This window comes from Anarhichas minor, unplaced genomic scaffold, assembly GCF_050575085.1.
Source record: "Anarhichas minor isolate MPS153535 unplaced genomic scaffold, ASM5057508v1 ptg000024l, whole genome shotgun sequence".
In the NCBI taxonomy this organism is placed as follows: Eukaryota; Metazoa; Chordata; class Actinopteri; order Perciformes; family Anarhichadidae; genus Anarhichas; species Anarhichas minor.
The window spans coordinates 15,494,370-15,510,739 of NW_027466470.1; the positions used below are offsets into that span (position 1 = coordinate 15,494,370).

The 16,370-nt window shown below is 43.1% G+C and overlaps 1 protein-coding gene across 2 annotated transcripts in view; it reads right to left on the minus strand.

Moving 5' to 3' along the window:
* Positions 1-4,632: 4,632 nt before the first annotated feature.
* eif2b3 (eukaryotic translation initiation factor 2B, subunit 3 gamma) overlaps positions 4,633-16,370 on the minus strand; it is a 28,960-nt gene continuing 17,222 nt past the window's right edge. For both annotated transcript variants that reach the window (XM_076097704.1, XM_076097705.1), the window contains exons 6-12: positions 15,199-15,288; positions 13,140-13,276; positions 12,806-12,996; positions 12,289-12,351; positions 11,916-12,064; positions 8,159-8,262; positions 4,633-4,870 (exon numbers count right to left, since the gene is read on the minus strand). In XM_076097704.1, the coding sequence (XP_075953819.1) occupies positions 4,818-4,870; positions 8,159-8,262; positions 11,916-12,064; positions 12,289-12,351; positions 12,806-12,996; positions 13,140-13,276; positions 15,199-15,288 (787 nt within the window). In that variant the 3' untranslated portion in view covers positions 4,633-4,817. The remainder of the gene's footprint in view (positions 4,871-8,158; positions 8,263-11,915; positions 12,065-12,288; positions 12,352-12,805; positions 12,997-13,139; positions 13,277-15,198; positions 15,289-16,370) is intronic.

Below are 16,370 nucleotides of genomic sequence, written 5' to 3' on the forward strand. Positions count from 1 at the left end.
AAAAAAAAAGGAAACATAATTGAATATTTGGGACAGAAAAAATGTTCTGTTTGCAGTTACAGCTGTGGATGTTATAAACATTCTAACTAATAAGATTAGAAGGAAAGGTCACCTGAGGGTGTAAAGCAGGTCAGTCGTTTGCTTCTTCCTGTGAGTTTACTGCTAAAGCAATTTAAGATGTGAACCCAATCAGCCACCCAGTCAATGTTTAGTTAATTAGCCGGGGGGCCTCCACAGTGACAGACAGGGATATCTGGCTTAGTGTGTGTATGTGTGTGTAAGGCATGTCGCCGAGGTTGTTATCCCATACATGGGATCTCTGTCTCCACACACACTCTTTGTTGGCTAAGCAACATAAGCAACTGATGTATCTCTAAAGCTTGTAAAAAGAGTGTGCGTGTGTGTATGTATTCAGATGTTTGAGTTAGAGATGGGGTGGTGTTGGTTTGTGTGTGTGTGTGTGTTTCTGGGGGTTGGGGGGGGGAGAGAGAGTGGTAGCATCTTGAAAGGTAGTGTGTGGAGAGGAAAAAAAGGAGGGAGGAAATTCATTTGTGGCTGGAGAACACAGAAGACAAATTGAGGAAGTGTTGTGCTAATGTGTAGGGGTCAGCAGCAAACACACACAGGTTTCTGACTGACTGCCACTTGGGTGGCCTGCTCGCTCTCTCTCTCTGTTGCTCACCCACGATCAGCCCTCAAGCCATGAAGCCACCCAGCTACTCAGTCAGACTCCACCCCACCTCTGTGTGCATCTGAGTATGACTATGTATCGCACATTTGTCTCCACTATCGAACCGATCCATCTATCTGGGACTGAGACCGAAGCAAAACTAAGACATCATGTGTTCGCAGAGGATGTGTCAGAAATCAGCATGTGTGAACATGTTCATTTAACACACATTTTCCCCCTCTCGCTTTTAGCCTTAAAACGGTTAAAACCATCTAATTCTTCACAGTTTCCCCAAATTCCAACATGACATATTTGCTATCTTTGGAACTTTTGGGATCTCCATTAAAAAAATGAATAAATCATCTGTTAGTTTGGAGCAATTTTTTGGCTGCAAAGGTTGAGTTGGTAATAATGCCTGACTAATGGGCCGCTGCTTAAGCTGTTAATGGGCTTGTTGTGTTCGACTGGAAAAAGTAAAAGAAACACTGGCCAGACTACTTGGTTCCATATTTTCTGTTCCTCGTTGTTTCTTAGTCAACGTCTCACTTCATAACTCATAGATGAGGAAGGTCAAACACTTCCTCCCCAACTTTATCTCACTTTCTCTCGACAATCTACAGACTTTACTTTGGACACTTTTCCTCGCGGCTTCTTCCTCAGTGGAAGGTAGTTCCAATAAAAACTATAGCCGGACATTTATATCCTGAAAAACACTTTACTACTGTATTTTTACATGTCATTTTTCAATACTTTGTGCACCACAAACAAAATTCCACCTACTCACCTACATTGCATTCAGGTGGCAGAGCTCAATATCTCAGAACGGTGGCCCTCAAAGCTGAATTCTTCATGGCCAGACACCAATTGTGATGAGTGTGGAAATATATACGATTTGGAAAAACAGACCATTTTATAATACTTACCACCCAGCAGGATATTATTTAGGAAACAGTGTATTGGAGGTACATGTGACATAAAACGCATTTATCTTGACTAAAAACGCCAAATGTTAACATCAGTTTTCCCCAGTGCGCTTTGGGTCCCTTCCCAGATGTGAACTAGCTTTTCAATCTACAGACATTTGTCAACTTCTATGACATTAATGTCCTAAAAAAAGTGATGTCTTTACGATTGACTCTGCACACCGACGCAAGAAAACAACACATTCATCATAGACATGAAGTAAGTGCAACAGAAACAGATCGTAAAGCTCATGCACACAAAATAAAAGAAGCCAGTTTTTAAATGTCGCTGCAGATGTGCAAGAGCATCTTCATTTATTAATCTGCTCGACTTCACCCTCGTTAAAACAAATCTTGCGGGCAAACGGGTGACTGGTGAAAGTCCGTGCATGAAAATGTTTTAATTTACAGATCATTTCATCTTCATTTGTTTGGGATGCATAATTAGATGAAAATCTTCTTCCCCATGGCTACAAAACCAAAGGCTGACAGACCGACAGACAGCCTGATATATGATCTGCGGCTCAACATCTGATCTCCAGATCTGCACAGCAAACATGCACATTTCTGTACACGTGTGCACACGCATTGCATGCATTCACTCAAAGGGGGTGCGAGACGGCATTGATTAGTTTGTGTGCCAGAGGATTAACAATGGTCACACACAGGTAAGCCTGCGCACATGTGTGCACATACACCAGCGAACACATGTATGTGCTGAAAGGGGGGGATCAGCCAAGGTGGTGTTGTATTGAGGGGACTCCGTGGTCTTTGAGTAAATATACAAACCTCTACGCAAACACACCCGGCTGCCAGATCTCATCATGTGGTTGAAGAGAGAGGTCAGAGTGTGAGACCGCTAAAAAGGTTAACAAAGCCAAGACAAAGAAGTCGGACAATGTGAACCTTAACTGTGGTTTTCACGATTTTAAGCTCAAAACTCAGGTGAAACGTGTAGTCTTTCACCTCCTCTACGGTCCTGCTTGTCGTCCTTGTTATGACTCAAATTTGCAACATATAGAGGAGAATAACTGATAATGCAAGGATGAAAAAACGAGGACTCACAGTGTGAATGAAATGGGAACCATGCAACGGGAAGATGAACACAGGTGAGACAAGGGGAATGGAAAAATACTGAACAATGAAGTATTTCTGTCAGTGAGCTGAAGCCCCTTCTAGAGTAAACACAGTGGGAAGACAATTCAGCGGTGGGGCCACATGAAGAATACTCTGTTTATTCAGCAGTTCATCTTTTCAGACTGGGACTCACATTTATGGAATCTGTTCTTGTGTGGACATCAGTCAACTGTGACTCCTTGGTTTTCACTCCTCCATGTGCAGACGGCTGGCCGAATCCCAAATTCATCGTACATACTATCGTCACTGTTTGAGCGGCTAGCATACAAAAAATAAACATACTTTCATATTTTAAGAGAAATGATAACACGTGCAAGTCGCCGCCAATCTAACCTAACAAAGAGAAACGAAATATCTCCCTTAAGACTTTTTGTTTTGTTTTGCGAGATCTTTGGATTGTAGGTGGAGCTGTCCCACCACTGCACACAATCTAAATGTTTCCAGCTGTGAGCGGCCTTTCCTCTGTGCATTGCATTGTGGGAAAATACATAAAAAACACGCTCAAAAATCAATTGATAAATGCATGATGTCATAGGCTGGGTTGAAAAAACGTTGCATCCTACATTTCCACGAATGCAACTTAAACACAGAATTTCCAATACAAAAAAAATAAGTCTTGGATCCCAACCCAAAATAACCCCGATGACATCATCAGGGTTGTATTCTCCGACTTTAGGAGCCACAGAAGACATTATACAAGTGTTTCTACCCCACATGAGTAAACTGATCTCCATGTGTAAAATCAATAACAATGTCCCTCGAAAGAAGTTACAGGTTTGTTTCAAGAATATCTCATCCTGAGCAAAGCTCTGTACAGTTCAAGAATCATCAACCAGCTACTTTTGACAGTTTTGGGGACGAAAACATTTCAAACTATTCTCTATTAGATACCCAACAATATTGAAATTGTAGTGCAGTATACTGTACATGGATACAAATAGTTGATGCAACAGATGAAAGCCACACTAGTTATTGTCATTTCCTAAAGAATAATGATAAAAACATGTCCCTCTGACTGACAGGATAACAAGCACAAATAATGGCCAGTACAGATGGAAGAAAAGACATCATGATCTCTCTCACACACACACACACACACACACACACATCATGTAATCAGGCCACGAGAGACAGCCTAAATGACTCCTGCAGACAATAGGAAACAGAGGACCGACTCAAACACATGTACACACAAAAGCCCGCGCACAGACATCCCTGTCCTCATCTTCTTCCTTTCGTGACTGAGGAACTTCAAACCTGTAATTTAAGAAATACCCTGCAGAAGGAATGCAATAAATGTGGTGACAGCGAAGTGAGCGGAGACGGAGAGAAGAGCAGAAAGAAAAGTGTCAGGCGCGAGTCAGTTTCCTCCTCCGCTGTGTTTGTGTGTGAGGGCGGGGTGTCGGTGTTAACTGATACAGGATCAAGCTGGGTGGTCCGGGGCCTGCACATACACCATTTTTGTGTACAAATAAACGTAACCCCCCCCCCACGACATTGTGGTCACCCCTCCCATGGCTTTCTTCCCCTCCATCTCTGGTCTTCACAGCTGCACAGTGTGCACGCTAACGTGCACATTCAAACGTTGTACGAGGCTCCACCCTCTCCAACAGGGTAAATTGAGGAATTGAGTCCTGCCATTACAGGAGGCGGCAACAGTCTGATAATAACTATGTGGCAAAAATAATTACACAGCTCTACTGACAACTAGTCAAGATGTCTCTGTTAAACATGGTCTCAAAGAGATGGAGACCGAACACTAAAAGTCCAAAAAGATGAACAAAATAAGTTGTGATTTTGGGCTATACAAATAAATTGAATTAAATTGAAATGAACAAATAAAAACATCAACAAGCTGACTCATGGGTTTAAGCGCTTGTTTTATTTGGACACAATGTAGAAAACGCCTATGAAGAAGAGAGTGTAGAACTGTTCACAAGCAGCATCCAGGCTTCCGGTTGGTCAGTCAGCTGATGAATTAGTTGTCCGCTATGTTTTGCTGCTCTCTGATTGGTTAATGAGGGGATGCCACTCCATCCCTGTGGGTGCTAGATCTCCATCAGCTGGTCCGTTCCAACGATGACCTCGTTAGTCCTCTCAGCTAAAAAGAAATAACATTTGTTTTAACAATCAACACTTGAAATGATGAAGGCACCTGCATATGACAATGTACAAAATGTAAAGAGATAGACATTTATAATGCAGTACTGATGTTTGAAAACATAAGGGGATTCTTGTGTTTTCTATTGAAATCTAGGATTTTGATTTTTTCTCTTAAGAAATCTGCAAAACCCTTCAGCTTTATAAATCTTCACCAAAAAAACAACATTTAATGCCACTGCCACAGACGGTACATCTGCTCTGAGCTGGGTGACATTAATCCGAGAAGAATTTGGTAAATTATTCATATGTGCTGGCACTTTTAATACCTTTGGAAGATTGATTTTTAGACATTTTAATACCCATTAAGGCCTTATTTTGAGATGAATAGATTGAATGCCTTTCAAGAACCTTTAAGGAACCGTGGGAACCGTGTTTATTACACAACGCCAAAGACTTTTACCAAAGATTTATAGGCACTGAAGTGTTTACCCCAATGTGATTCCCATTAAGTCATTTCTGCATATTCATTTTACCAAACTGAAATGAATGGAAACCAATGTCTGCCTGGCATATGTATGCAATTTGTAGATAACCGCTGTCCCCTCTTAGTCGATTAGTCAACTACTCGGATGTTTGGGTCTTAGTCAACTAAGATTTCTTTAATCGATTAGTCATTTCTTTAATTAAAGGCCTTTTCATGCTAAATGACAGCCCTAGTCAACAGGCTACAGCGTGCAAACGCATGCACTGTACGGTGCTATGATGTATTAGAAATCAGTCCCAGAACCTTCAGAGTGTTGAGACCTATAGGTCACCCTGACCGCTACCCCTGAACCTCACAAAAAGCATTTTCTCGCTATCCCTCTCAACCCAAAGCTAGTTCAGCACGAGGGGAGCAGACGCTGCTCCTCCCTCCGGCTCAGAGCACCGGTCCTGATCCAAAGCAAACGGTGGCAGAGACTAACGTTCCGTCCACACAGACGGCGTTTAGTGTGAAGGAATCTGCCGCTCAGAAGGAGTTTATGCTCTGCAGTGGAGGAGTGAGGAGAGGACAAATGGAGCGTTGGACAGCAGCGGAGGAAGCGACTATAGAGAAAGGGAGAAAGGGAGAAAGGGGTACTCTATTTGGGTCTGTTAATTCATCAGTAACTTATCCTGAAAAGGGTTTAAATGTATTAGGACTATATATATTTACAATTTTCTCCTGTGGGCCATTGATAATAGACAGCTCACACTCTGACCTGATTCAACAAATAAAGGAGAGAAATAAGCCATATGTTGTCAGCACATATTCTAACCAACTGTTAGTTGATTGTAATCAGGATGCACCATTAGAGAAGAACGTAGTGTCATCTTCAGGAGACAAAGGGAAGAAGAGGAGAGACAGTGTTGTAATGTATGCGTGTGTGTATTTATCAAAGCACCCAGAGGAAAGGTGTGTATCTTTTAAATATCAACACCTGACGGACCTGTATCTGTGTGTGTGTGTGTGTGTGTGTGTGTGTGTGTGTGTGTGGCTAACTAGCAGGGTGGTCCTTGGCTGCTAACAGCTTCAGCAGTGGAGTGGGTGTGTAATGTCTTTCGCAGCCTGCGGTCAGCAGGCTAGATTAGTAGCTAGAGACAAGCCTGTGCTTTCTTACAATAGGAAAGCAAACAGGAGAGCAGGTTTATCATTAGAGCAGCGCACTATAGAGATGAAACTAATCGGATCTAAGCCTGATCCATAAACCGCTAGATGTTTGGGGATTCTACCAAAGACTGTTGAGGCATTTTTAAGTGGATTACAGTAGACTATATATATATATATATATATATGTATTAAAAAAACTGTTAAGTATTAGTGTATTCAACATGATACTGAGCATAAAGGGTTGTCCATGATCCAAGACTAAGATAAAAGTTTAGTTTAGGCATGTTTTTATTTCCTTCTCACTCTGCTCGAGGTGAAATGGATTTTGATATCCACCACATGGGTCCTTCCATGTGCCAGAAAGTTAATGCGCCAAATTTCTGTAATTATGAACAACTCAGTGATTCGAGAGCCATGTGGTTTTATCCCCTCTTCAGGCATGGGAGACAGGGGCGTTCGTCTATTGCTCTTTCTCAGCTCCTGTTTTTGTTTCTTGTATTCACTTTGAGAATAAGAGAGCGCTGTATGCTGTACACACTGTAAAGCCCTCTGAGGGAAAACTTGCGGTTTTGGGCTATATAAATAAACTTGACTTCACTTGACTATATACAGCAGATCCCCTTTACAATGTCTACTGAAGAGACAACATTTATAAAATAACATCAAAGAGAGAAACTATACGATAAAATGTGAGACAAAGAGAGACTGTCCGCCATCAGAGACATAGAGGCCGGAACTTTGCAATTGTGTGACTGAACTTTTGGCCATGCAGTGTACGCAAGTTTCCAGTGTTCAACAACATAAAGTCAGCAGCTCGTTGCTGGCCAGTGGGGAAACATGTCCCTCAGAAAAGCTGAAGCAAGATCTGTTCTGATGCTTCAAAAAGTCTCAAACATTTTTTTTTTTAGGCGAGTTTAGCTCAAATTCACACTGTTGTTACTTAGAGCACCCTGTTGTTCACTCAATTAGGCTACTTAGTCTGGTAGCCGAGCTTGCTCTCTATATGTGTGTGTGTGTGTGTGTGTGTGTGTGTGTTGGATGTGGCTGGAGGCTGCTGCTGTTGAATTCCGGGTGGTCCTGTTCTGGCCCTGCTCTCTAACCTCTCCATCAATGTGACACACACACACACACACGCGCACACACACACACACACACACACACACACACACACACACACTTAGCTAGCTTTGGGGACAAGAGGATTAAGGAAATAAAGAAAAATAAAGAAAATAAAAAAATCTCTGATAAATCTCTCTATCACACAGAATTCAGAAACGTTCCTAGTTGGCTTGAACACTTGGCACTTCCAGATACCACACACACACACACACACACACACACACATTAACACCTTATCGGAGTCAGCAGAGGAGAAGTGCCGCGGGCTTCAAAAGATAGCATTGATTTGTAGGCTGTCGTTTGAAGTGCTATGATGTGAGGCGTTTCTGTTACTTTGCTTACTCTGTCCTTTCTTTCATTGTCAAGTTGATTTAATATGGAGACGCAAAAATGGTCAACTACTGTTTGTTCTGCTACATCCAACCGCCTAAAATGTACTTTCAGCTTCCCGGGGTAATGAGACAAGAGAGGGTGTTGACCATCGCTGTGAGAAAAGAAAGCCATTATTATTTACGTGTTTACGATAGTGGAGCTCACCCTCTGGTTCGATCTGTTGTCCGCTTCCCACCAGACAGTACTTGAGGTCTGCTCCTCGGCCGATGACGGCGTTACTGCAGATCACACAGCCCTGGATGTTACACCTGGAAACCACACACACACACAAATTACATCAGTCACATTGTTCGGATATTTCTACAGCAGAGGTTCCCAACCAGGCTGTCGGAACTCCTCATTGCGTCACAAGATAATAAAAAAAAGTGTGTAGGTCTGATAAGAACGGACGGGGTGGATCTGGTATGCTCGGCCTTTGTCAAGGATGACAGGAGCAATAAAGTTTGCAGTCTTGGTCTGGACATCGAAGCCTCAGTGTTGTTGAACACTATAGTGCATGTTTTGAATATGTCACGTATGACAGAACGTGATTGGTTGAGGCCTTCATGTGTGGTGCGATATAAAAATTAAACATCACTCATTGGTGGAACTGCTCAAAACTCTTCTACATTTTGGCCACAACCAGTGATGTGATGTCACATTGCTTTGTTTCATTAGGTACACCTAGCTAGGAAATAATGACATCTAATATAACAGACCTGCAATGATCCCATCCTTCTTAAAAGGCTCATGCTTGATTTCTGGTACTCTTGAGTAGTTAAGAGATTCATATTTGTTCTCGGACAGGTATTATGCTGTTAAAACAGGATTTTCCGACCCTGCTGTTTGCTCTCTGGGCCTGCAGGACATCCAAACATGTTTGTGGTTCACATTCTGTTTTCTTCCGCCCACCCTTACGTACACACGCGACACACACGGCGTGCACACACACAGTTAAGAACATTCATACTGGGAGCTGCCCAGTACGGCCACAGTGTTCCACTGTTGACTGTTGAGTTCCTCCGCTCCCCACATTAGTGGAGCGATCAGGGATCCTCACACCTGCTCCGAAGACTCAAACGCATCCAATCAACTGAAATTATTAACATGAAATTAGCATATGTATATTAAAGAACAAAAGCAGCCCATGCTGTGTGCACGTGTGTGTGTGTGTGTATGTCTGTGTGTGTGTGTGTTGAGACATTGTTGGCTCAGTGCTACGGTCCCACCTGAGCTGGCAGTGCCAACCCACCGTGCTCACATTCAGCCAAACCATCACCATAAAATTCTTGGAGGGGAGACACAGACAGTCTTGTGTGTCCTGTGTCAGCTAACCGTGGAGGGCGTGTACGCGAAAAGTGCGTGGGTTAGAGAATGTGTGCCTCAGTGGCTTGGGGAGCCCGGCGGAGAACACGGGTTGGTCTTGCCCGGGCAGTGACGCACACACACTTGGCCCTCTGCACCTCACACACAGACGCAGGTTTGTGTTGGCCTATTCTGTTGAGGTGGTTAGGCCTGGAAGGAGAGGGAGAAAGGAGTGTGTGTGTGTGTGTGTGTGTGTGTGTGTAAGTGACTACCTAGGAGGTGGTGGTGGTAGTTGGTGATGGGAGATTACAAGATTCAGAGTTTTGTAACATTAGAGAGAGAGAGAGACCACCAAAGAAGCTTCAGAGCTGAAACACCACTAATTACTAACACCGGGGCTCCTCCTTGCCATGACCCCCCCCCCCCCCCCATCCTCCTCACTCACACACACACACACACACGTCAACCCCCACCTCCCGTGCCAACCCCCCCTGTAAAGTTGACCCTTACTATCCCCCTTCCCAAACATGCAGCGCTTTGTCAACAAGTTCTGGTCAGCTCCAAACAAAGAAAGCAGAAATGCGAGGGGCTTCTGCGACATGGCCGGGGTCTGCTAATCCCCTCACACTGGCTCTTTCTTTCCTTCTTTCTTTCTCCTTCCTTCTTATGTCCTTAAAAAAAAAAAAAAAAGAAAGAAAGAAAAGAAAGAATCGCAGTTTCTTTCTTGCGTGCTAGCTTGCTTTCCCCTCGCGTCTTTCTTCCTTTCTCTCTCGTTCTTTCATGCCTTTGTGCGTGCACCTACATGGGCATGATGAGGGTCCCCATGCTGGCTGGCTGGGGTCCCTGAAAAGGCTTAAGAAGAGATAGAGAGAGACAGAAAGAGAGAGAGAGAGAGAGAGAGGAGATAGATGGCGTTGAGGCCTTGATGGAGAGAAAAGAGAGGGAAGAGTAAGAAACTGAGATATGAAAAAGGGAGCCTGTGAATGAGTGCATTAAAATCCAGCCTTGAGGCCAAGATGAGTCTCTTTCCACTAGTTTCTGGCTGGGAGACTGAGCACATCAATCGACATGCTAATTCTACAGTGGCTGCTGGCGCTCTCTGTACAAAGTCCTCTTTGGTTGCAACAAAGCAGTCAATTTTGACCACTTTTAACTACTCGCTACCTTTGAAAACCGTGATGTGTAATAAAGTGACTGATCGTGATTCATCACTATTCAGACTGGGGCTTTTTTTTTTTTTTTCTCCCCAAGTGACATCATCATGTGGCAAACACAATATCTGCCATGTCCTGCGACTTGGAATAAAAACAATCCTTCCGGGTTCATTTCAGTGATGTAACAGCTGTGAAGAACGAAGTAAATAGTTTGGTTTCTCCTGCTGGTTTCTAAGAAGAAAAGCAGCACATTTGTAGAATTTTCAGCGCATCCACAATTATGTCTTGTGACCATCATAAACAGCCAATGAAAAAATAACTCAGATTATAACAATATTACTCCGAAACAAATTAGATTTGTGAAGATGTATTCAGCAAATGCTTGATGTCCCCTTAAACCTCGTTAACCCGGTGGTGAGTCAGTCTTTACAAACTCTTGATGTACAAACAAACAAACTTAATTCAAATGCAATGAACTTTCATTCCAACGTTAAGAACTGAATATACCTGATTTCCTATGAATGGAATGGTGCAGCCATGAAAATGTTTCGTTGTAAATACCATATTATCAACCTTAAAGCTAAAGAAAATAGGAAAAATGGTGAAAACTAACCTGTATGTGAAGGGACTGACCTAATACATGACATAACAGATTATCAAAATAGACATTTTCTGGCATTTGATTAGCTGGTATTGATGAAACTGATCAATGAATAATAATTTAAATTCTCCTGACTTCCTATTGCAACCATCAAACAGCTCAGACTTTTGCAGTCTGGAATACACCTTTCAAACCCCCACAGTGTTCCACAAAGTCCATAACCAGTGGGAACTTTGGTATGGCCAAGTAAATTAAGGGCTAAACGAAATATATGAACGCTGTGTGTTTCAGTTCAACAGCTCCGTGTTTGTTTGGAACTGGTCTCTGGCTGGTTGCACACCAATAGATGCATTGTTAACTCGACGCTCCCCGTTTGACCCCCGGGCAGCACAGAACACAAAACCTGTTCCACGTCCCATCAACGGACACAAGCATCTGCCCACCACACACACACACACACACACACACACCCACGTCTGCACACAGGAGCACCTAGGAAATGCAATGGAAAGGTACGCAGTGAATGAAGATATGTGAAAGACAAACAGTGTCAACAGATAAAAAGGAAGCAGTTGAGTCATTTTTGGGAGATTGTGCAAGGACATGTTTTTTCCTGGCATCGTACGATCACTCGTCCTATTTTGAAATCTTTTGTTTATTAAATTCCACTGCGTTGCCGTCTTTGTCTCACACTGAAGTCAAGTACTAACTGAACACTAAAAGCTGACGTGACAATTAAAACTTGAATTCAGAAACATGCCTCGGAGGTGAAATTCTTTTCCAGGCCAAATGAATGCGTTTGCAAAATCACTTCAAAGTACATGTCATCAACGAGTGTGTGCGTGTGTGTGTGTGTTCTCACCCCTCCTCGATGGTAACCCCGTGCATGATGATAGAGTTGGTGACTTTGACCTTCTCTTTTACCGTGGTGGAGTTTCCGATGGTGGACCTCTTTATGGAAGTCTTATCTGCTACCTGGCACAGTGCTCCGATGATGCTGTCTGATCCCATCTGTTGGCCGAGCGCAAACGGTAACATGACTCACACATGAATGCATTCACAGGCCTCTCCAGTGGAAGTGCAGATTAGACTAGATCAAATTAGATGATAGCGAGTGAGCTGTGATATAGGGCAATTAGTAAAACTGCTAATTAAGAGGGAAATGTAAGAAAACAGAAATATAAATAAGAGTTTCGAACTGTCTAATAATGGTTCTTCTTCTACATTACACTTACCTGACATCTCTCAGAAATGACAGCGGATGGGTGGACTGCTGGCTCCTCAAACAGCTTCGGGGCCTAGTTGGGAGGAGGCAGAAGAGAGGGAGACATGAGATTTAAATAATATAACGATGATAAGATAACTTTAATGATCCATCTGGAGGAATTGGGTCATAAGGCCAAGTACACAGGACTCAAACAAGCATGCAATTCTGCATTAGAAGTGGCAAAATAGAAGCAGAATTATGAGCAATGAAAATGGAAAATGAAAACGACGACATCCACAAGAATGAGAATGAAAGGCTGGAACCAGAGAATGCTGGGTATTTGTTGCTTGACTAATCGACTAATCTTTGCCGTCCTAATACTTTATGTAATCAAATTAAAGCCATATATACATGAACATATCTAAGCACATACAACTGTAATTCCCTCCAGTCTTACTCAAATGCACATGCAGTTTCTACAGAACATGCACACTTTAAAAAACTGCGTGTTTAGCAAAAAAGGAGCAGGTTCATGTCCGACTCACCAGCCGGTTTGCTTCTATGTAAGCAGCTAAAGTGTTGACGCGGTAGCAAAGGCCCTGGTCAATGATGTGAACGTAGCAGAGGAGCTTTCCTCCGTGGTAAGCCTCGCTCATGTCCCCGTGGTGGTCGTTCCAACAGGAGCGCTCCTGGGCCAGCTGGAGGAGAAGCTCGTCTCGTGAGGAGATGAGGAGCTCTGGACAATAAAAAGAGGCAAGTAGAGCGCAGTTAGGAGTTTAAGGCTCATATGAATAAGACCCAGAGCTATTCTAACACCGCCGTGGCTGTTAAATGGTGTTTCCCCTCTGATTTTAGTGACGTGTCGGTGTAAACACTGACCGTGGCTGGTGGAGCCGTCGACCGTTTTCTGGTTCTGGTCCTCCGCGTCCTCTTTGATTTTGGGACTGTTGGTTGTTTTTGAAAACTGCTTCCGCACCAAATACGGCACCAGCTCACCGCGGATCGAAGAGATGGACCTACAGTACGAGAAGAGGAAAGATTAAATAAGATTTCAACATCATGTTGAGCATCCTAAAAAGTCATCAGCACCACACACAAGCCACAACATAAGTCCATGATCTCAGTTTAATGTGCTATCGTTAGATAATGGCTTCCTCGTCGTCAATTTGTTAGGAAAGCTTCACTTCTAGTAACTGAGTGAAATACTACATGAAGAAGTGTATCCTTCTGGTGCTATGCATCTAAGACAGCAGAGAAGGGGAACGCATTTGCAATGATGACCTTGCAAATTGCCATTTGTGCCCAACATCTGATTCTGTCAGATGACATCTAGATTAATCCTAAAGAATTTATAGTAATTGCAAACAGGAAGTCAAATGATGCCTTTATCGTTACTGTAATTGAGTAGATTGTTAGTAAATTCAATAGAGACTAATTAAATAATATAGTTATTGTTACTTAACGTACATCTAATAAAAAGCAGGTCATGACAATAAGCACCTCAGTGTAGAATGATGACTTCAAGTCTCCCTCTGTGTAACCAGGAGGTAACTTCCCCGTCTTAATTTCCTCCATGCACTGTGCTATGCTCAGTGTTCCTCTCTACCCCCCCCCCCCCCCCCTTTCACTTGCCCGCTCTTACTTTCTTTTAAAAAGGGAGATTAGAATTTCCATCTGAATGACAGGAGAAAAACAACAGTTACTCTGTCCATTTCTCTCCTTGAGCAAGAGACAGCATGGAGGAGAAAGGAAGAGAGAGAGAAAGAGAGAGAGGAGCTGTTTAAAAGAAAGTCCAAGAAAAGAGCTGAAGAAAGAAATGAGTCATCTAACAAGAGAGATGATATACGGCGGCAGCAGAGGGTCCATTAGTGATGTAATGACGTAAGATTTATATCTATGGCAAATTACTACGTTCAAGAGTACCGCTCGCCTTAACCAAACATATTCAGCAGGGGTGAAGAGATGGGAGTTGAGTGATTTGTGTTCGTTGGCTTTGGATGTATTTATGCATTATCTAAAACGGGACACTCCATTTGAAATTGTTCACATTTAAAACTGTTCAGCACACACATGTTGGCAAAGTGTCATCACCGCCCTGTATGGAGAAGCTTGGCGCCACCCTGTATCTTAGCGCGCAACCTTGTCTGGGATGCATCTGGATCAAGTGCCGTCGTTATCAAACACGCTTGATATATTTGTCTTTAAATGCGCTACAGTAGATCTCCTCCTCAAGTGTGCACAGTTTGCCAAAAATTGTTAATGTACGGGAGGAGATGAGGTAAGACATCCTCTGACAAAACCTCGTCTGGAGGGCAGACCAGGGAAGACCTGGTCAGATTTGTTGTTAACAATCCATCCTCTAACGGGTTGTGGCACAATATCTTTGCGATACAAAGCTGTTTGAGGACATTCTTGTCAACATATCCTATATTTTTTTAACTGAATCATGAGATAACTGTATTGTTGCACCCCTACTTAATACCATTAGGTCATTACTAACACCTAATTATATGTGCAAAACATTTGAATACGAGCTCATATCGGTCTTTCGATTCCTCTTACCAATCTGACCATGTTCGCACAGCCAGTGGAGCCACAGAGGCTCCCTGTGACACTGCCTTGCCTCAGAGGCTAAAGGCCTAACAGCCTGCCTCAGTGGCACATAGTAAAACAAATTAACACCTCGCTAGAATACCGCGCTAACGGGTCCTTTCAAAGCCTTACACACCATGTAACCACGTTTAACACGTACTACTGCGAATGTCTGTTTGACTGTGTGGGTTCCTACCAAGTGTATGCGCGCATGTAGAACCAATACTGCTCGCGCCGCAGATATACACCGGTCATTTTCTAATTAGTTTGAAACTATGGTGGGACAGCAATTTATCTAATTGTGTTCATTCCTATATTCACAGTCGGAAATAAGAGAAGAACTCACTTGTTGTCGGCGAGAAAGTCCACCACTGCTTTTTTCAGACAGTAGAGGTGAGCGTCCACGAGGCCCGTTTTGATGTGCATCCTGGGATGTCTGCAGGTAGAAGACAAGAGTCAAGAGAAGACAATCACATCAAATCTGACCTTTTATTAATTCATCAGCACTAAAAACACATTGGGCCTCAATCACAATTACGTGCGTAGAAATGTTCTTAATTTGCGCACAAAATAAGTCGTTGTAAGAGAGAAGCATGGCCCCTAAAGCAAAAAAGCAACAGCATTTCACAACTGAACGTGGGCTTCATTTGCCCAATTTCATGGCACTAGTTGGTGCCATGCTGGTGGAGGTCCAAGTTGGTGGAGGAGCCGATCATTTTCGGCCGAGTCAGTAAAAACAATTAAAACCACAACTGTCACATTTCAATGTGGACATGGTCATAAACTCCATTGTAAGCAAAGTCTGGGACACTCGGTTTATATTTATATTTTAATTATGACAATAATCGAGGATGAAAGGGCGACAATTTCATAGCTATTTAATACACTTGGTCAATGCAATAGTATATTAACTATTCATCATTTTTGCTGTTTGTGAATATGGCCCATTTTTTTGGGCTGAAAAAATACAGCAGAGTTTTCATCAGAATATGCGTTTGTGGAGTCCCGCCGCACTGCATGCGTGCACCACTTTCATGAACAAGCGTTATAACCATGGCTGCTACTTTCGAGGACAACTCGCTTTGATTCTTTCCATCACCTGCTGTGTTTATATTTATGTTTGCTTCTCGTTTACTGAAAGCCCTTTTAATTTACCTCCGCTTTGCACATAGGACGGGAACTTTTGATGAAAGCCAGACACGGCCGTGGGCTCACATAAAAGTCAGAGAATAGTGACATCTGTCTATTGTCCTCCGTCAGCTACCGTAGATGTCGCCCCACAGAGCTGCCGCCAGTGAGACAGGTTTATGGGGGGGTCACATGCACACAGACACAGCGTCACCCCCAATCATGCATTTACTCATTCACACATTTATTTATCACACAGTTTGACCATGTGACATTTACGAAGCGAGAGCCAAAGAAAACCATGTCATCCTCCGGGTTTCAGTAAAGCCCTTCGTCTTCTCCGACGACCTCTCCTCCTCTTCCTCTTCAGTCACTACATAGTAAAAGCTG